This window comes from Lutra lutra, chromosome 6, assembly GCF_902655055.1.
Source record: "Lutra lutra chromosome 6, mLutLut1.2, whole genome shotgun sequence".
In the NCBI taxonomy this organism is placed as follows: domain Eukaryota; kingdom Metazoa; phylum Chordata; class Mammalia; order Carnivora; family Mustelidae; genus Lutra; species Lutra lutra.
In genome coordinates, this window is record NC_062283.1 from 150,960,063 (window position 1) to 150,982,330 (window position 22,268).

The 22,268-nt window shown below is 42.2% G+C and overlaps 1 protein-coding gene across 5 annotated transcripts in view; it reads right to left on the reverse strand.

Moving 5' to 3' along the window:
* Window positions 1-22,268, reverse strand: part of PDE10A (phosphodiesterase 10A) — a 293,855-nt gene that overhangs the window by 228,394 nt on the left and 43,193 nt on the right. Inside the window, exon 1 of one of the 5 annotated variants that reach the window (XM_047734527.1) lies at window positions 10,537-10,852. The exons of 3 other annotated variants lie outside the window; for them this stretch is intronic. In XM_047734527.1, coding sequence (XP_047590483.1) covers window positions 10,537-10,552 — 16 coding nt within the window. In that variant the 5' untranslated portion in view covers window positions 10,553-10,852. Of the gene's footprint in view, window positions 1-10,536; window positions 10,853-22,268 lie in introns of those variants that run through there. One more of the 5 variants, XM_047734529.1, reaches the window with a different exon arrangement.

A 22,268-nucleotide genomic window follows, 5' to 3' on the forward strand; every position in this document is an offset into this window, starting at 1 on the left:
CGCGCGGGTCCCTGACTCCGGGCAGCCGCTCTCAGCAGCACCCGGACGCCGCCGCCCGCGCCCGGACCCCGGGCAGGCCGCTTCACGCGAGTGCCTCAGGACGTCCCTGCTCGGCCTCGGACACCGGGGAGCTGGGGACCCGGTTGGCGGGGGTCCCCGCGCCACTCTGTGCTGGGCTGTGCCCGTGGGCGGGACCGCGCCCCCCAGCTACGTCCGCCCAGACCCCGCCCCTGTGCCTCGCTCCGGGGCCGCCGCCAGCCACTTCCGGTGACGTCATGCGCACGCCGGAAGTGCGGCCTAGCGGTCGGTGCCAACGGGACCTCGCTGTCTGAGACCAAGAGGGACCCCGAGGGTCCCCGAGTCGAGCACCGTCGGCTGGAGAACGGGCTGGACAAACAAAACCACCTGCCAGCCCCACGGTTCCCGGCGCCTGTCCGGCTCCCCCTGCCTCTTCCGGCCTCTCCCCCTCATCCCCGCGGCGGAAACTGGGGAGCAGCGAGAGGCCCTTCGGGGGCCGTGGGCTACGGGAGGAACGCGGCGGCGACTCCGCGGACCTAGTACTGAGCGCCGCGGGCCCCAGAGCGGCCGAGTTGCCGCGGGGCGGAGAGCGACCGGCCAGAGAGATGCCGCAGCGCAGTGCCTCCGCCCCCACGGAGAGCTGTGGCGGACGGTGAAGCTGTCGCGGTCACTCATGGGGGACTGCCTGCCCTGCCGAAGCGCGTCTCCCGCAGCGATGCCAGGGCTGCCGGCTGGAGATGCTCGGCGGGAAACACCCGGACCGCGGGGCGGGAGCCACGTGCGTCCGAAGCCCGAGGACAACACTGCTCCGGACTCGTATGTACAAATCCAGCGAAGTCCGGCGCTTTCCGGCCCCGTGGACGGCTCCTGAGTGCGGAAGGACGTCCGCGGCCCGGCCTCCGCTCGCCAGGGACTGCGCGCAACCCGCGCTCAGCCCCGGCCCTCGAGGACACCGCGCCCTCGGCTTCTGTTGCGGCCTGCGCGGCCCGCGGCCCCCAGCGGACCTGCCCGCTCCCGCGCGAAGCGCTGCCCGCAAGTCCCGTTCGTGCGTCGCGCTCCGCGGACCGGGTGAGAGAGCGGACAGCTCGCGGCGCGGCCGGACACGGAGGCTGCACAGCAGGCGGAGGAAGAGCGAGAAAGCTCTCCGTTCTCACCTCCGTGTTTCGTAGCACTCACAGAAATAGGAGTGCGCGTCCACTGAACCCCGATGATGGAGGAGGACAGTTGGGACCCCTTGATACCAAGCTGAGTTATCACCACGCTTTGACAGGGGGGTAAGGCTACGAACCATCCAAAACTCCTGTGCTGAAGTCCTCATCTCCAGTAGCTAGTAGGTGGAGGTGAGGCCTTTGGGAGATCATGAGGTCATGAGCACAGAGGCCTTGACAGGGTTGGTGCCCCAGAAGAGACAGGAGAGACACTCTCCCCGCCGCGTGAGGATAACGGAGGAAGGCAGCTTTCCCTAGGAGCCCAGTCAGCCTGCACTATTTGTTACCGCAGCCAAACTGCCTGCGACAGCCAGGAATAAGCAAAGCACTTAGAATTTATGATAAACAGAATAAACAAAACTGAATTTCTCATAATGTTCTAAGGCATTCAGGCTTTGATCATTTTCCTTTGATATGTTGATGTGCAAAAGTGCTAAATCCTACTTGGGCTGAGGATTAATTTATTCCATTTGGCACAAAGGATTTAATAGCCCTAAACTGATCTCACATTTAAAGCAGAAAAAAGGAATCAGTCAGTGGTTCTGAGAGAAGCAATGACTAGCAAAGACCAAGGACAAGGAATTTTGTTCTGGCAATTTCATTTATTTTCCACATAAGCCTAGAAAAATCACTGACGGTAATTTTGGTGATTTTTCTTATCTCGTCCCCCCAACTATACATTTATTTGCACAGTCAACTGTTTTTGAGCACCAACAGTATGCTAGGTACTAGAAATCTAGGCATGATAAAAACACCGTCCTTGCCTCTTACTCAAGCTAAGACAAGCCAATAAACAGTAACACACGAAGACAAAAGACGTTAGCTGTGCCTAACCCACCTGCTTCCTAGGCTACTGTACAACTTTAGTAAACTAGCTGGAATATGTGTTCACAACATAAAGCTCCACACAAAGTAAGGTGCCAGTTATTTAAGGTATATAATCTTCACCAAAAACAGATTTCCTCATGCAGGCTGAGTCGTCATTACTGATCTCAATAAAGTATGTAGAAGTACAGTGTGACACAATAGAAAGTAAGTGAACTGCAGCGAAAGTGTTAAAGTTAATGCAAGGTTAAGAAAACAAAACCAATGGAAAAATAAAAACTATATGATGAGAGTTTCATAAGTACACAGAAGCCCATGTTTTAAATCACTATATTTAACAGCTCTCTGTATCAATTTAATAATAAGTTAAAAATCTGTATTTCAACTTAAGTACATTTTTCTAAGGTGAATTTGTTCTTATCAAATGATCTAATTATCAAGTCTTAATAAATCTATGTTTAAATGCACAGTAAAAAATGAAATAAAACAAAACATTGTTGAGAAGGCATACTGAATACAAAAATTGGACTCAAGTCAAGAACGAAAATAACCATATGCACCAAAGGAAACAACCTGGATTCATGAATCATGGGAACAAACACCAAAAAACTCCCAAATTTTATTCTTTGGGGATTTTTATTAGCTATATAATCAAGTATAGATGATCCTCTCTGAACTTTCATTTCTTGACCTTCCTTTATTTAGTTGGTTTTTTCAAATTGTTATACACTCAAAAAATTTAAACAGTATAAAAAAGAAATACATCAAGAAGGCTCATTCCCGGGTGCCTGGGTGGCTCAGTGGGGTAACGCCTCTGCCTTCGGCTCAGGTCATGATCCCAGGGTCCTGGGATGGAGCCCCGCATCGGGCTCTCTGCTCTGCGGGGAGCCTGCTTCCTCTTCTCTCTCTCTCTGCCTGCCTCTCTGCCTACTTGTGATCTGTCTGTCAAATAAATAAATTAATAAAAAAAAAAAGAAGGCTCATTCCCACCTGAACCCCTCATCCCCCACCAAAAGACACAACTATGTTTTCTTAGTTATCTTACCGCTGGTTCCTTCATGTAGCAAATAATGAACTTTCATGAATACAAGCAAAGCATATCAAATGTATCCACCACCAAGCACCAACCTTCACAACTGCTTAATTTAAATCAAAACTTTTCTGGCGAACTGCTTGGGATAACCATTGTGAACATTCTTTGTGTGCCTATTATGTACTAGGCACTATTCTAATGACTTTCCAGCTATTAAATTGTTTAATCTTCAAAATAATCCTATGATATATTTGCTATTATGTCTACATTTTACAGAAGAGGAAAAGAGGACTAAGAGATTAACTTGCTCGAGTTTACACAGCAGATAAGTAACTGAGCCGTGTTTCAAATGAGCCTTCAGGTTCCATACTCTCTAATTCCCACTCTCCTACTACATCTCAACCTTATCCTTCCAACAGTTTCTAAGTAAAAAGTCAGATACTGTGGTAGGCCCAAAAACAACCTCCCAAAAGATAGCCACACCTAATCCCTGGAATCTGTGAAAGTTACTCTATGTGGCAAAACATGAAATTAAAGATTTCGAGAGAAAGAACTTAGCCTGGATTTCAGGTGGGCCCCAAATGTTCTCACTGTCACAGTATTGCACAAGGGCAATACATCTGCTCAAGTAATTCACTTCACAGGAAAATAGAAAAAGACAAGAGTACAAATTGTTTCAAAGTATATATGGGGAGAAACCAATTAGAACAATTCAGCATAGCAAACTCTCAGCTCTCAAATTTTAGTTTAATAGTTAAATTGCTCATCCTTAGCAAAAGTTTAAGGAAACCAGAATGAGGAATTTCCTTAGGCTCTCGGGTCTTATATGGGCATAAGTTACTTTTGCTATAAACTTGCAGCATTTATTCCCTAAGAAGATGAAGAAATTTCTCATTTAATTCACTGTTTCATTTTATTAACATGAGCAGAACTGATGGAAAATTTAATCATTGCCTGTTTCATCAAGTAAAGATTATAGGAAACCTAGCAGATAGCAAATTCCAAATCCAGCCATACTGAATGAGGGCCAGATGTGAGGGATACTCCGGGCTAATACCTTAGAAGAGAAAAGACTGTACATCAGGGCAGGCAAGAGGGGACCTTATTTTCACAGAGCACCTAGAGCAGAGTTAGAAAAGATTCAAACACATGCAGACTACTACTTAAAGTTTTTACAAACAACATTAACAAATACACTGAAATTCTTCTATTCCTTAGAAATAACTAGTAATAAGATTTAGTCAATCTTATAGCAGACGGCATAGAATGCTACATTTAATGTAGCCTCAAAAGGCTTCCTCCAAAAAGCCTTTCCGGTCCCAGTTTGTCAGATTATCATGTATGACCTTAGAGGAGTTAAATCCATCAACAAGTGTTTCAAGTAATTTGGAGGTTTCACCAAATTTAACATATGAATGACTTCTCTTCCTCTTTACCGGATACATGTAACTGAAGAACTAAGGCATAAGTACTTTGGGAAAGTGCTGTTTAAAAACAAGACAAGACATAATTTTTACATGTCGTCCAGGCAAGAGGGATGATTATTTCTTCTGTTCTAGAATTCTGGCTCAAATGACGCAGGTTAAATGAAGTGAAGACATGATAAAGGTCTCTGCACACAGAAACACCCAGAAAACAAAACCGTCAGAGCCCTGTAGGTCTCAGAGGTCCAGCAACCAAAATGAGAATTTCTTACTCCAAGTACAATGTTTTCTTTACATTTTGCCACTCCTATAAAACTAAGTGACTCTGTTCTATTTTAATTAATATTAGCCTTAAATTTTTCATATCATCAACCAGAAATGTATCTTCCGTTCTTAAGATAATTTATAAAGTTGCTAAATACTGCTGTAAAAACTAGATGGCTTCATTTGTTTGGTTTTTTTAAACTATATGTCTAAACATTTCAAACTAATTTATTCTTATTATAATAGACACTAGGAGAAAAGACCTCTCCCCCAGCCCGTCAACCTTGGCTTGATACTAGAGAAAGATCTTGGTGGTATTAAACTATTGGGAAATGGGGGAAATAAAGTTAGCTTTATAATTTTACTGACTGCCCTGCCATCATGGCAAGTATATTCTAAATATGAAGTAAAACACCTTCATTTAAGCTACATTTGGGTATTTGCGCAGACACTAGAAATGACTTAAAGCATTGTTTTTTAAGAAAGTATAGACATTTTACTCAATTATAATAGCCATGATAAAATTATTCCCCCTCAATTAACAAAGTGTTTAAATCAAAATAAATTAAAAAATGAGACAGAACTGCTTTGCCCAGATACTTGTCGTTGTATAGTATTAGTCACCAGGATTATAGAAGCAGTAAAGCAAGACAAGAAGTATTTGTATTGCGAGGAGGAGGAGGAGCAGAGAGCGGAGTGGAAGGGAAACTGAGACTCTGCACATTCGTTATAAATCAGCATGGTCAAACGGGACTGCACTGCAGCCTTCTTGTCTATAAATCGTAATAGCCAGCACAAAGGGGGCTTTTCTTTCCAAGCCCAAGAAATAGCTGAATACATTTCTTTTTTTTAAAGATTTATTTATTTATTTATTTGACAGAGAGAAATCACAAGTAGGCAGAGAGGCAGGCAGAGAGAGGAGGAAGCAGGCTCCCCGCTGAGCAGAGAGCCCGATGCGGGGCTCGATCCCAGGACCCTGGGATCATGACCTGAGCCGAAGGCAGCGGCTTAACCCACTGAGCCACCCAGGCGCCCCGCTGAATACATTTCCATCATGTTGCCTGACAAGAATTGTCCGCACGCCTCTGCTGTTTTTTTCAAGGCAGAACTTGGAATGAGGCTTAAATTTTATACTTGACATAAAATTGGTACAATTGTAGTCAGTGTCGAAGTAGAAATTATTTTATTGTTTTTGTTTTGCTTTGCTCTACCATAGTAAACCTGTTAGTACTGGCTGCTGTCTCTCACTCAAAGCCCAAGGTTTCCAATAACAAGAACCACAGCTGCACAGAATGGGTTGCCAGAGATCTGAACCACCACAAGCATTACTCATCTGGTCCTGCCCTGCTCTGCAGTCTTGGCCAAGAGGCAATGTCAAGTTCACCTCACACTTGGGACACACAAATGAAGAGCTTAAACAGCTCTTCAAAAGATACCTTAAAATGTTGAAAGTAGCTGCTGAATATCAAGTAGCCTGACATAAATGAAGGCTCTAACCCACCTGACATTGCTTTCAACGGGTTTTATGCTGTTTGCCAGAAGAACTTAATCCACAAAGCTGACCCATTCATTCGTCAGTGCTTTTTATATAAAAGACTATATCATGTGTTCATAACAGAAAGATCTCAAATACCTATTTTAAAATACAGATAGACAAAAATACTATCGCATAAAAAAATTCATTATAGGATAAGTGGTTTTAATTGAAATCCTCACATATATATGGTAAAGTTCAAAATGCCCTAATTAGGAGAGTTGATGATGTGATTCAATATTCTAAAATGAGAAAAATAAGCATGAATGAGGTACCACAATAAAATAAAAATTTTTAAAAATCAAACAATGCATGTATTGGCTGTTGCATCAGCAAAATCTACAGCTAGTATTAAGACAGCAATCTAAGCTAATAGTACATTAGTCACATCCAGTATCTTTAAAGCCTTATTAGTAAATATTTATGTTTTAATAGATTTTCGTTATAATTTAAGAAATTTAAAAATGGCAGATGTACTCCTATGCCATTCATCTTGTAAGGACACTAATATTTTAAGTCATGTAGGTCATTCTTAGTAAGTTAAGGAAGTAAAGAGTATCAAGTCAAAACTCCAGACACGGGGCGCCTGGGTGGCTCAGTGGGTTAAGCCGCTGCCTTCGGCTCAGGTCATGATCCCAGGGTCCTGGGATTGAGTCCCGCATCGGGCTCTCTGCTCAGCAGGGAGCCTGCTTCCCTCTCTCTCTCTCTCTCTGCCTTCCTCTCCGTCTACTTGTGATCTCTCTCTGTCAAATAAATAAATAAAATCTTTAAAAAAAAAAAACAAACAAACTCCAGACACAATGAAAATCTTCCTCAGACTTCTCATGCTATCGTAACTCACAAAGCAAATTACTCTAAGTGAGCTACGTCATCAGTAATACTTGTAGTGTAAAATGAGATTCTTACCAAATCATACTAGCCTGTAGCACATAGGGTTTCTGTTAATTGCTTTCTACACTGATTACTTGATATATATTTTTTTAGTTCCTGGTGAGGAAGACCCCTATGGTATTGGATTTCAATTGGAGACAGCATTGTTTAATAAATAATAAACTTGTGTAAATACATATATTTTTAGCTGATAGACTAAAAAATCCCTCAAAGAAATAACACCCAAGTTGCAGTGAGCACGCCTAGTGCTCAAGTCTTGGATACCAAATACTGTTATCATTAAATAGCACCAAGGCGGGGCGCCTGGGTGGCTCAGTAGGTTAAAGCCTCTGCCTTCGGCTCAGGTCATAATCTCAGGGTCCTGGGATCAAGCCCCGTGTCGGGATCTCTGCTCAGCAGGGAACCTGCTTCCCTTCTTTCTGCCTGCCTCTCTGCCTACTTGTGATCTCTGTCTGTCAAATGAAAAAATAAAATCTTTTTATAAATAAATAAATAAATAGCACCAAGGCTTCTTGGAGAAATGACTGATTCCCAGTCTGAGACAGGAAATCATAAAGTAAATATGGAAAAATCTGTGCTAGAAAGGCAAGAAATGTCTAAGCTAATGGAAGATATGTGAAACGGCCTAAGGAAAGGATTTGAAAGGATTCATACTGGCCAAATCTGGGGCAGTTAGAGGATCAGAAATAATACATACAGCAATGGGTTATAACGCATTAAATATAAAAGGAGCAAGCATAAATATGATAATGTGTTATTATACACTGAATGTAAAAGGAATTCCTGGGTCCATGTGGATACCCAAAGCAAGGGGGTAGGGGGGCTCTTTATAGGATAATTCAAAACTTAAATGAGGAAGGAAGAGTAGAAGTTTTCAAAAAACATCATTCTGTAAACCTCAAAGTAATAATTCAAGCAAAGATAATCAATGAATTCTAAAACCACTTGAATGATTGGGTGTTGAGAAATACGATATCCACACCATCTCAAAGTATAGTCCCACAAACCATTCATTATAAAGGAGAAAAGATACCTTTATAGTGGAGACATCTGGCGGACACCAGCTGAACCTCATGAGCAAATTTAGCATTGCTAAAAATAGAACTGACATTCTGTGATGCAGTGAAAGTCTGTGCTAAGCTGGAGAACCATGCACTGAAAGAGAAGTAGTACATAAAGAGATGGCAGGAGGTAGGGCTGGAGGGCTACACAAGATCCAGATTGTGAAGTCAGGATTACCTCCAATCTATGGATTAAGAAACTGAAATTCAGAGAAGTTAGACAACTTCTCAAAATCAATCCAGTAGCTTGAGATGAGCAAAGCTGAAATTTGAACCAAGTCCATCTGATTCTAAAAACCCAGATTCTTTTGACAATGGGAGCTGGCAACCCCAACCTGATCCTCCATTCTCCCAAACTTTACAAAGAAACTTGGCCAAAACTTTGATGCTATCATTCACTAGAGGCCATGAGTCACACCAACAATCCACTCACATTTCTAATTTAAAAAGACGCTTTCCATTTATAATTTTTTGAGGAAAAACCCCCAAACCTGTCAATTCGCTGGTTATATCTAAAATACCAATACATATTTTGGCAATTCTGTAATTGCATCTGAGAACAGTAAAATTTAGTTTCGTGCAATTTTGGAAGCAAACCCTACTACTCATATTGAATTTCTGTTCTCATTTCCACATTTTGGAGAGAGCTTGCCCCATAAGACTAACAATATCAAAGAGATGTTAAAAATATAACTTCGAAGAGTTACAGGCAAATGTATTGGCAATTTATTATCAAAGTATCTTATCAAACAAGAAAAACAAATGACAAAGTACTTTTTAGAAAAACTGTACTTAAAATTTTCCAAACTAAAACAGTTGTTCAGAAGTTGTTTCATACTGTGAAAAAGGAAATTCTTCCCCTGATGTGTAATCAGAGTACAAATGGTATGACCCCTACTGTTTGACCTTCGGCAATGGACTCATCCTAAGGTTCAGATCTATAAAATAGTGGTCACAAGAGTAGCAATCTGGGGCACCTGGGTGGCTCAGTCAGTTAAGCGTCTGTCTTCAGCTCAGGTCATGATCCCGAGGTCTTGGGATGGAGCGCGCATTGGGCTTCCCTCTCAGCAGGGAGTCTGCTTAACCCTCTCCCTGTTACTCCTCCCTGTTCATGCTCTCTCTCTCTCTCTCAAATAAATAAAGTCTTTTTAAAAAGGAGTAGCAATCTTATAAGGATCATTGTAATTAATAAAGATAATGGATGTAAAATTCTTAATAAACTGTCTAGAACATGGTAATTGTTCAGTAAATGGTTCCTTGGGTTCTTCTGTTTTCTGTTAAGCTCATACAATGGGTTGAATCACAAATCCATTTTCAAAGAAAAAGAATTCCATTATCTCTATACTTTTTCCCCCAAAATTAGGAAAACTAAACTACTGATCCTGGACGAGGGGCCAGAAACTTGCTTCTGCTCCCAGCTAGGAGCACGGCTATGAACCTTAAAGACAAATGCGTCATGACTACCTTTTTGCATCAGTGCATCTTCTCTTGTTTCTCGAAAGGATCTCCAGTTGTCTTTCCGGAATCCTTTCCTCCCATCTGCCACCCCCACCCAGGTGCACCTCTCCAATCCTTCCTGGGTGAGACAAAAGCCTTCCCATAAAGAACTTCCAGATCGGCCTCAGCTCTAACCCAGACAGCCTAACATTCTCATGTCTTCTTCCTTCAGGTCATTTCAGAACTGCTGTATTATAGGACAATTAGGGATGAATGTTAAAGGATACGATCATAATGAATTGTATGCCGACCCTCCCCTACTGTGACCACCAGGCATTCTGACACGTAACCCGTGCTTGCGGAAAGCAAAGGCAGGTGAGACACAGTGACACAGAGGAGCCGCCGCATGGCACCACGGCCCTCTCCTTCAGACGGTAGCCAGACTTCTGTGCGCAGCCCTTGCTCAGTAGAGCTCCCTCCCTTGTGACTGGGCTGAATGCTTCTCTGCTGCACCAAGGCACGGTGCCCCCACACTCCCACCTTCTCCAGTACTACCCTTCCTGCACGGCTGCTGGAGAAACGTTAAAATCTGTTCTGGTTTTGTTCCCATTGGGCCTCGTCGTGACCTCTCACAGTTATGAAAAGTCAGAGGAAACCTTTGAAAGTCACTGCATCCACCATTTAACCCACATTAATTAGGAAGCTATTAGGTGTGCCTTGGTTTCACTGTGGTATCATCACGGACTCTGGGGAGCCCCAGAGTCTTTCAACAGGATTAGCAGAACCCTTGGTACACAGTAAGCGCTTAATAAGCATTCATTTGAACAAGGCCCCTCCTCACCATATACTCTTGCCATACCACGGTTAGCACTAACGGCCAGGGCTCGAAGGCAGGAGCAGGAACACGTCTCGGGCCACCAGCTCGGAGCCTCTAAGCCGGCCCCCCTGGCCTCTTCAGCAGCCGGACTCCTAGGGTTGGCATCAGGTCTGTGGACTGTCCTGGGAACCGAGACTTGCACAAGCCCTTAGATTACTTCCTTTCTACCTGGAGTCAAAGCTGACACCAGTGGGGTCTTCCACTGTCCGATCTCATAGGCCAAGGACTGACCAACCGCCCTCCAACAGATTCCAACTGCCGACACTGAGTACAAGCTTGTTCCCTTTGGTGCCACTGACATCACAGCCCAACCGTGGAATCTTCGCCTCACCACACTTCATACCCCTCCCCAGCCAGAGGCTTTCGTCTCTCTCCATGAACACTTCCCACTCGAATGACAATTTGACACCTTACAATCAATCACTTCACTCCTTGGGGATTCCAGGGAAGACTCCTAGGTTTTCCACGCTACGTGGGGACACGCTGCCAAGAGGGCCTGCGGCCTTTCCAACACACTAACCACTTCGTTGAGAGAGAGTGGCCAGCCAGTGCCCAGTTCTAAAGCATGATTGTCCATGAAAATGGCAGTGAATGAGTTCTCTGTAAGGTGAGGTTTTAAGATCAGGGTAAAACTTAATCCGATGAGAAAGTGGGTTGTCTTCTGAGGGTCTTTGCTTCTATTTAAGAAACCAAAGTGTGTGTGTGCGTGTGTGTCCTAATGTGTCCTTCAGTTTACAGCATAGCAAATATTTCTTGCTGGGCTCAGTGTTACAAAATCAGAGCTCCCTTTCTCCTCTCTCTTCCCCTCCAGGAAGATCCTGCCAGGCTCCCTGCCCCTCACTGCCTCACCCTACCCTTCTCTCTGGATCCCACAGAGCCTCCCACTGGCAGACTTCCATCCATTCCTCATCACACCTTTCACTCACACAACACACGCTCAGTAAATGCCCTGAGACCACTTAATCAAGGACACAGAAGAGTGCGTGCTCTCAGGCGTGTCCACAGGACCTACTAAGCTGCCTCCAGCCGCTCAGGCGGGACTCTTCCGCACATAATCACACATCGGTACTTCAGGTACTGCTCCTAGTCTGTTCCCTCCACTCTTGCCTCACAAATAAGGAATTAATGCTTTAAACATACCTGATACAGAAAGCAGTATTAGCCAAATCTAGTGTTCAAAGATTTATAGTTTAGTAGGATTTCCATATTTCTTCTTGAGTAGTTTCAGCTACTCAAACTCAATAGCATTAACATTTTGTTTTGCAAACAGTTCTGTATTACACATAATTTACTAACTTTACTGAGTGTTTGCTGTGTGCTATTCCGTGTTTTATGTCACTTAGTAGCATTATGTATGCAATGCTTACACCTGCCCTAGGAAGTGGAAAGGAGGAAGTCAATGCACAAAAACTAGTAGACGTCCAGAGGCACCTGGGGGGCCCGGTCAGTTAAGCCTCTGCCTTTAGCCCGGGTCATGACCCAGGATCCGGGGGTGGAGCCCCATGCCGGCCTCTCTGCTAGTGGGGAGTCCCCTTCTCCCTCTGCCTTTCCCTCTGCATGTTGTCCCCTCAGTCAAATAATAAATTAAATCTTTTTAAAAAATTGGTAGACTCCAATACTTTAAGATCCAGTTGTCCTCGCCTTCAAAATCATTTCAGAAGAGTAATTACTTTTAAGATTTCCTCGTCTCTGGATGGCCCACTCTTCGACATTTTTACACTGAGAACTTGCTTATAGACAACTTCTTAGTCCTTCAAAAAATTCACATCAATTAGTCAGGCCGGCTGTTCTCCGATGCTTTTAATCTCATGCATAAATAACCAGTACAGTCTCTTCACGCCTGCCTAATTTATTAATACTACTTCATGACGACACTGTCTCTTCGCGAAGTCTCTGTAAACATACAGAGTTCTATTCTGAAGAGCCCTACCTACGACTGCAGTACCAACTTGATCTTGGGTGCAATCACTCTTGTTTTGTGGTAGATGTCTGAAAATGAAGGAGAAAATTGCTTTTCTAATCAATATTTTTGGATACTAAGATCGGTATACAATGAGCAAAGCAGGTTGATACGACCAGTCTGTACTTTCCTTGCTGCCTTTTCTCTCTGCACAACTCGCCTGGCCCAGCAGTCTCCATAGGCTTTTACAAGGACAGGAAAATAAATCAAGAAAGCAGCTCTAGCTAAGGCGTCAGGCAGTGATGACACAGACATTAAACCAGTCCCGGACCCACCCATCGCTCCAACCCATGTCACACTCTTTCTCAACCAAACACAGATGAGCTTCCACCCACAGGAGCTGTCCCAGGACAATAACCCTGCTGGCCTCTGCAGCCTAATGAATATATGTACCCCTGGAGTGTCCTGCCAACAGGCAATTTGGTCACCATGGAAAGTAACTGGGAACAATATTTTGGAGTAGAGGAAGATGTACCAGGAAGTGAAGTTTCAAGGCCTAGCACTTGGGCAGACACGTTCCAAGGTCCTGGCAAAGACGTGAGTGAGGAGTTCTGGTGATTTTTGCAAAGTGAGATATTTTTGTGTTCTTCATAAAGAAAACATCCTTATGATATGAAGTTCAACCCCACAAAGATCCAGTGCTCCTAAATTATACCTTATACAATACCAGCCTCTCACTGAAAGATGGCTAAAGTCTAAGCTAGTCTGTATTTATTTATGTGATATCAGAAGTTGTTTTTCCTCCAATATGAAAACAAAACTAACCTTCAGAAGGGAGATAACTAAAAAACAAATTTCATGTTAAGAACAAAAGAATTATGTAATATGGCATGCCTCCTTTTCAGCTATATCATGAAACACCTCTGGTAACCCATGGATATCTTGTTTTTAACTGTATTGTCTGACAAGTCTGCAGGAATAAGTCTGGGACAACAATCAAAGGTCCCCCACGGGATGCTGCTGTGCAGTTATGTTGAGGAAAAATCCACGTACAAAAGGTTTATGGGCTTACATCCTGGGGCAACTCCTTAGAAACTCACTGATACTTATTACAAACAGGTACCCTACTTGAGCGACATAAGGGCTAAGGCAACTGTAACCCGTGTTGTTCCAAGAAACAGTTAAATGATAAGATCAGAGATGGGGAGCCTGGGTGGCTCAGTCGTTAAGGGTCTGCCTTCAGCTCAGGGCATGATCCCGGGGTCCTGGGATCGAGCCCATCATCGGGCTCCCTGCTCAGCAGGGAGCCTGCTTCTCCCTCTGTCACCCACCCCTGCTTGTGTTCCCTCTCTCCCTGTCCCTCTATCTGTCAAATAAATAAATAAAATCTTAAAAAAAAAAGATCAGAGAAGTAAAAATTAATTATTAAATTAATTAAATTAAAAAATTAATTAGCAAAAATGACAGTTCTAACACCCCATGTTGTAGCTGGAAGGATGAAAATAGTAAATACCCATAAGTGGGAAGGAAAGCTTTTGAGTAGGAAAGAAAAATCCTCCTGCAAACACTTGGTGCTCAGATATGGCGCTCCCTCCTAAGGCATTGAGATTCTAAGCCCCTCCCATACTATTCAGATGATGGGCATCTGCAGAAGGTCTGGGAGGGACAGTACACCTGCAGGACTGGGAGGGGCGCTCCTCCAAGGAGCGACTTGGTGGCATCCTTCGGCTCACTGACAACTGGAAACAGAAGCAGCACTAGAAATGTAGAGAAAGAGGCAAATCCCATGTTGTTTGTGAAGTAGCTTTTACCTAAACGCTTATCCACTGGGAAATGAATAAATAAAAAGCTGTATAAGCAAGCAGTGGAACTCTGTCCCCCAATTAGATGAGGCAGGCAATAAAACCACACCAAACCATCCAAACTGGAAAAGTTCTACTTGTTTAAGTCAATCCTTACAGAGCTGGATCCTTCTAGGATACATATGAAGTTACAACAGTGAAGACATGTACGTAAAGAAAATAGTATTTAGGATTAGCAGAGAGGAATGTGTGACAAACAGGGAGGCTTTGCCTACTCTGAATTAAAAAATTAGGTCCCCTCCTAGCACCCAGTTCTTCTCTTTTGCAACCTTTATTGCAATTTTTAACAGTAAATTTACTAAGTAATATTCATATAATTGCCTTCTTCTTCACTCTACAGTAAAGCTCTGTGAGGCCGTTATATCCCAAAGATAATACAGTAACTGATAAACACTAGGCACCAAGAAACTAGTTTTAATAAGTAAATCATTGTCTGTAGCTTCAAGCACTGTTGACACTTTGACATCTTACACTGACTTGACAGCAGTTCAACTTTCCCTCCTAAATACCAGCTTCTTCTGACCCAACTGACTGACTGACATATGCACCTGAATGCCCGTTACCGGGCTACCCCAGAAGCTGCATTACAAAACTGAACTTAGCCTCCAAAGAAAATTGTTTCCATACTGTCAAAAGCATGCAAAGGTAGATACACCGAATGTCCTCTGTAGCATCACTTGCAAGGGCAAACATAAAGAAATCAATGGAAACATTCCTAATGGAATGGGATACCACTTACTTTTTTACACTAATGAATGAAGGAGTTCCATCTCTGTGCACTTAAGTGGAACAAGCTGGAAAGCTCCTTATCCTAGATTATTAAACGACAAAAGAATGTTGCAAAGGTGCTATATCTGTTGAGGTGATCATTACACGTGTACGTAGTTGAAAACATGCAGGGAAAAAACTACCAGGTCATGTAGGGCAGTGGAATTTCTCCTTTTACTTTTAGTACACTGTTCACATCATTGAGTTTTCTAAGTGAATAATCCTGACACACAAAAAATGCAACAGTTAAGAAGCATTCAGAAAAACAACTCTTTTCTGCATTCCTCATCTTTAGTACACACTTCTCGCGCAAGTTCACCAAGTCCAAAAACTTGGTAGCTTTCCTGGACTCCTCCTTTCCCTTACTTCTGAAACCTTATAAACACACCTTTAACGATTTTAGTTCCTTAGCATTGCTTCTGTCTGTTCTCTCCATCCCATTCCCTCTGCCTTAGTTTAAGCTTTCATCATCTCCCTCTACAGCAGTCCACTAACTGGCTTCCTTTTCTGCATCAGTCACTCCTCCACTCCACCTTTGACAATGCTTCCACACTTCCAGAATGCACACGAAAGGAGGAGCAAGCAAGCAAGGCACAGCACAGACTTACCCCTTCCAGTGGTTCCTTACTGCCTATGCAATAGAGTTCACTGAACTTAGTCTGCCCAGGACCCCTGGCGAAACAGTATCTCCCACCATTTCTCCTATTGTGCTCCATATTTTTCTAATAATAAACTTCTTGCAGTTTTCTAAATCTTCCATAATTTTGCTCATGCTATTTTCCCTTAGCCTGGGATGTACTTCCCTTTCCTACCCTTGGTGAGAGTAAAATAACTTTTGCCTAGTAACTCAAACCAGAGCTTCACCTTCTGCATCAAACTCTCTGCTACTTTTCCCTCAAATGGAATGCTCCTTCCTTTGTGCTCTCCCTAAATCTTCCACTGAATCATCAAAACCAAGTGGGAACTGCCATGTATTGTACACTGCTGAGGGCCAGGAACTTTAAAGGCTTCATGCATTCCATGCTAATGCTATTTTGAGGTAGGTAGCCTTCTGCATTTTATAGCTTATAAAAATGTTGAAACTTCTCCCATTTTAGGAATGACAAAATAGAAGCCAGAAGGGTTAGCTGGGAGGGCAGGGGAGTGAGAACTTGTCCAAAACCTTACAGGAAAAGAGATTTTGATTCCAAATATTTCCAGCATCCATTATACTGCATCACTTTTATTAACCTTTCATTGTATTTACTTGCTTGAATTTCTCCTTTTCTACGTAAAATCCTAATCTTGTGGACAGGGACTATTTCTGACTCATGCTCTGATCCTCAGACCTGATACAGAGCTGGGCGCACATCAGGAGATCATAGATATTTGCAGTGCAGCCCAGTGAGTCAGGGAGAGCAAGGCCATGAAGGGCACAGGATTTGGAATCACACAGCATGACCTTGAACAAACTATTACATCTCCAAGCCTCAGTTTCCCTAAAAGTGCAACAGTGATGAAAAGAACTTTGTATTGGGCTACTAAAATGATTTAACAAATGACACAAATAAAGCACCCTCCACACAGCCTGAAACACAGTAAGTTCTTGAAAATGCTGTCAAGTAGTTAAAATACCAACGACGAAAAAGAAACTCATAGCGGCAGGCATCTGCCTATAAGGGCTAAGTTTTGTTGAAGTAAGAAACTATCCCAGAATCTTAGTAACATAAAACACTAAGGGCAGGGGGACACCTGGGTAGCTCAGTTGGTTGGGTGACTGCCTTCAGCTCAAGTCATGGGTCCTGGGATTGAGCCCCTTGCTCCCTCTGTGTCAAATAAATAAATAAAATCTTTTTAAAAAAATCAAGGATTTATTTGCCCGCTGAAGTTCCGGTGATTTACCTCTAGTTGGTTCTCATTCAAGTACTCAAAATACAATCTTATCCAGAACATCACCAGCTACCCCAGCAGGGGTGGGAAACATGGGAAACTGTGGATCTTAAAGACTTCCACTTAAAGACTAAGCCTGGGTGGTTAAGAGGTTTATAAGTAAGTCACCCTCAAATCTATTTAACCTTTATTTGTGAGAGGGAGAAATTGTAAAGCAAAAGAAGGTTGGCTGCACAAGGAGTCAGAAAACCTTTTTTCTGTTTTGAGCCCCTGCCCTATTTGGGCCAAACCCCTATTTGGCTTTCAATAAGAGGCCTCATTTACCTCACCTAAGCTTGCCCTTCATGAAATAAGGAGTTCTGACAGTCCACCTTCAAGCTTTCACTCAGGAGTCTTCTAATGGAAGCAGCTAAGGGCCCAAATCAGTGCTGAAGTCAATCCTAATACTGTTTCTAACCCTTGGCTCTGCTTGTAACTCTCTCCTGAAATGGTGTCCTTTCCATTGAATAAAATCCCAGTGTTTGTTTTTCAGCCCTTACAAGTGTAAGAGACAAAATCCCAACTCATAACTAGCTAAGCAAAAAACAAACAAACAAACAAACAAAAAAAAACAAAACAACCAACCAACCAAACAAAAACCCAAAGGTATGAAGCCATCCCTTGGTCCAGTGGTAAACTTTGTGCAAAAAAGAAACCTATGATTGTTATATCTAACCATTGAGATTTTCAGACCACTTGTGACTGCATTGTAACTGAGCCTATCCTGACTGCCAGGCTCCCTGCACATGACTGACCGCATGCCCCCCAACCCGCTTCCACCACGGTGGAACAAGTAAACCACCCCTCCCAGCATCCTACCAGTCCCAAGGAAGACCTCTGACCAGCACTGCTGGGTGAATCCTTGGGCCAGATGACACAGACACCATGAAGTACCAGCCCCAAGTCACAGGCCTTCTAACCCAACAGCAGAGCAAGGTCTGCTACCAGAAGAGGTGTGAGAAAGAGAAGCAATAGTTACTAATCCATAGGATTCCTTCTCTCTAAAACTAACTTTGTTCGGAGTAAACACCTGCTAGCCTATCAGCATCATCAGTGCACCCGTGATGTGTTTTCATTTCCTTGAAGGAAACGGGAAGAAAATTCTCCAAACATATGAATACAGCTTTTGCTAAGAAAGCCTGCCACAATGTTTGGATTAAACAAGTTATATTTGTTTTATACAACTGTAAGTGTAGCAAAGATCATGTACTGTTTAGGTTATTTGAGCTAGCTCATTCAAAATCAACTCTCTTTCTCCCAGCCTGTGAAGACTTGCCAAATCCTGTTTGAAAATTATACAGCCATCACTAACCACTGCAGACAACTTCAGCTGGTTTCCAAGATGGGATTCTATCTTTCCTTACTCCTTTTACACACTCCTGTACCACTTCTCCCCAGTACTGAACACATACCTTGTAAACATACAAAAGACAACGCAAATTTCATTTAGGGTTTCAAGAATCACATACCGAACAATATTGTTAGGAACAAATACCTACACAAGAATATCCATACTAAATTACCTACTACACATCTAAAAGTGACCAAAGAAAAATAGGAAGTAGTTTTTGATACGAACCATTTGTTATTCTCCTATCTCCCTGAACTATGGCAACTCTCGGGGAGGACCTTTTCATTCCCTTCCCCAACCCAACACATGTAAACAAATATCAGATATACTCTCCTTATCTACATACGCTTGTGAAACCATCTTCACATTGGAAAATGATGTGAAATAAACCTTAAGATTTTGTCCCATACCAAAATGAATAGTAATCAAAGTATACATTAAGAAACCACTAGAATATAGGGCTCCTGGGCAGCTCAGTGGGTTAAAGCCTCTGCCTTCGGCTCAGGTCATGATCCCAGGGTCCTGGGATCGAGCCCTGCATCAGGCTCTCTGCTTGGCGGGGAGCCTGCCTCCCCCTCTCTCTGCCTGCCTCTCTGCCTGCTTGTGATCTCTGTCAAGTAAATAAATAAATAAATAAATCTTTTTAAAAAAGGGAAAGAAACTACTAGAATAGGCCACAAAGCATCTGTTCCAGCAAGAAAATCTCACCTCACTACATTTCTTTCATGAATAACTATAAAAATATCTAAGTATCCACGCATCAAAACAATCTTACCATTTTACCCAGTAAAACATAAATTCAAACAGAATGACCTAAGAACCATCAGCAAGTCCTTTATTACACCTGCAATCAGAAACCGTGCTTAAAGCTAAAAATGCATTCAAATCTGACAAATAATATACTAAAAAATTCAAACGAAAAAGGATAGTTTCTCCTTAGGAGATGGTTGCTCTTTTATACTTAATAATTTTCCTTCATATAGGCATACTTTCAACTGAAAAACAAAAAACAAACAAACAAAAACTCTCACTTTGTTTTTGTTCCTTGTATCTTACGGCGAAATAGGAGGTAATGTTTGTTTCCCAACAGAAGCTGCCTTTTCAAGAGTAATGTTATATATCCTTTGTGTAGTTCGGATTTCTTTTTAACGTATCACACCCCATAACTCAGGCAGTCAATGAATTGAGAACTTAATTGATGATAGTAAAGAAATTGCCTATTTGTAGACACCGGCAACCCACAGAACTATAAAGAAGTTATAATATTTATTATTAGTCACAACTAAGTGTGAAATTATCTAAGTGAGTCAATCTGGAAGTTCCTCATCTGAGCAGGAATATGAAAGTTGAGGACATGGCAATATTTTAATTAACAACCATACTCCAACACTTATTTCTCTCTCTTCAACCTCAGGCCTACATGAACTGCCAAACCAGCTTATCATTTCTTCTCATCTATCCAACAGACACTTCAGATTCAGTCTGAACTGAACTCAGCGTCTTCCTCCCCAAACTGGCCCTTCTCTTGGGACCCCTTTCTCAATGCCCATATCTGAAAACCTGGAGGTCTTCATGGGCTCCCAGCCATCCTTCCATCTCTGTCACATGCAACCATAAGCCAGTTGTGCTAATTACGCCAGAGACCTCTCTCAGGTGTGTCCACTCTTTTCACCCCCTTTTGTCAGTTACTAGGTCCTAACCACTTCTGCATTATTTCTCTACTGTGCTAACTATTCAGTCTTAAATTGTGCCCCTTCAAACTATTGTTCATAAATGCCAAGTAATCCTTGTAAATGTTTACTTAATGTTATCCTTCATACTCCCATCCTTAAAAACTTTTGGCCAGTTATCATCACTTGAAGATGAAGCCAAGACTGTTAAAAGAAGAACAAACAAAGTCCAAAGTTGTGGAAGGAAGTAAATAACAAAGATTAGAGTAGAAATAAATGAAAATGAGACTAAAACAGAAATGATCATTGAAACTAAGAGCTGATTTGTTGAAAAAATAAACAAAATTGACAAACCTTTAGCTAAACTCACCAAAGGAAAAAAATGGCAGTACTCGAATAAATTCAGAAATGGAAAAACTGTTATAATTGATACAATAGAAATACAAAGGATCATACATATAACTATAAACAATTCTATGCCCCAAAATTAGACAACCTAGAAGAAACAGATCAATTCCTACTAACATACAACCTACCAAAGTGAGTCATGATGAAATAGAAAATCTGACCTAGCAAGAAGATTGAATCAGTAACCAAAAATCTCCCAACATTAACAAAACCCTACAACCAGAAAGGTTCACTGGTAGATTCTACCCAACATTCAAAGAATAATTAATACCAATCCTTCTCAAACTCTTCCAAAACACAGAACGTGGGGAGCCTTAAAAAAAAAGAAACATTTATGGGGCCAGCATTACCCTGAAACCAGACAAGAATTCCACAAATAAAGAAAATTATAGGTCAATATCCCTGATGAACACAGATGTGAAAATCCTCAAAAAAAGAAAAAAACAAAAAACAAACAAAAAAAACTTAGCAAACTGAATTCAACAATACATTAAAAGGATCATTCACCATGAGTAATGATTTGGTCTAAGGATGCAAAGATGGTTCAGCATCCACAAATCAGTCAATGTGATACACCACAATAACAAAATGAAGGGTAAAAAAAGATAAAAATCATATGATCACCTCAATAGATGAAAAAAAAGCATTTGACAAAATTCAACATCTGTTTATGATTAAAAAAAAAAAAGAAGTGGATACAGAGGGAACGTAACTCAACACAATAAAAGGCAAACTATAATAAGCCCACAGCTAACATCATACTCAACAGTGAAAGCTGAAAGCTTTTCCTCCAAGACCAGGAACGGACAAGGAGTTCCACTCTTACCACTTTTATTCAATACAGTATTAGAAGTCATAGCCAGAGCAGTTAGGCAAGAAAAAAAAAGAAAAGGCACCCAAATTGGAAGGAAGAAGTGGGGCACCTGGCTGGCTCAGTCAGTGGAGCATAGGGCTCTTCATTTTAGGGTTGTGGGTTCAAGCCCCATGTTGGGTGTAGAGATTACTTAAAAATAAAATTGGGGTGCCCAGGTGGTACAGTAGGTTGGGTGTCTGTCTCTTGGTTTCAGCACAGGTCATGAACTCAGGGTTGTAAGATTAGCTATTAGGCTCTGTGCTCAGTGTGGAGTCAGCTTGGGTGTCTCTCTCCCTTTTCATCTGCCCCTTGCCACCGCCCCCCCCCGCAACCCTACCACACATGCCCTCTCTCTTTCGCTTTCTCTCAGATAATCTTTTTAAAAATTAAATAAATAAAATCTTTAAAATAATTTTAAAAATAAAAACAAATACTTTTTTTAAAAAGGAAAGGAAGAAGTGAAACTCAATATTTGCAAATGGCATACTGTTACACATAGAAAATCTTAAAAACTCCATCAAAAAACTGTTAGAACTAAGAATGAATTCAGTAACGTTGCAGAATACAAAATCAATATATAAAAATCAGCTGTGTTTCTGTACACTAATAAGAAAATATCAGAGAGATTAAGAAAATGATCCCATTTACCACTGCATCAAAAAGAATAAAATAGGGCGCTTGGGTGGCTCAGTGCGTTAAGCCTCTGCCATCAGCTCAGGTCATGATTTCAGGGTCCTGGGATCGAGCCCCATGTCAGGCTCCCTGCTCACTGGGGAGCCTACTTTCCCCTCTCTCTCTGCCTGTCTCTCTGCCTACTTGTGATCCTTCTCTCTCTGTCAAATAAATAAAATGTTAAAAAAAAAAAAAGAATAAAATACCTAGTAAAGTTAACCAAGGAGGCAAAAGACCTGTGTATTGAAACTACAAGGCATCAGTGAAAGGACCTAAAGTGAATACAAATAAACAAACATATTCT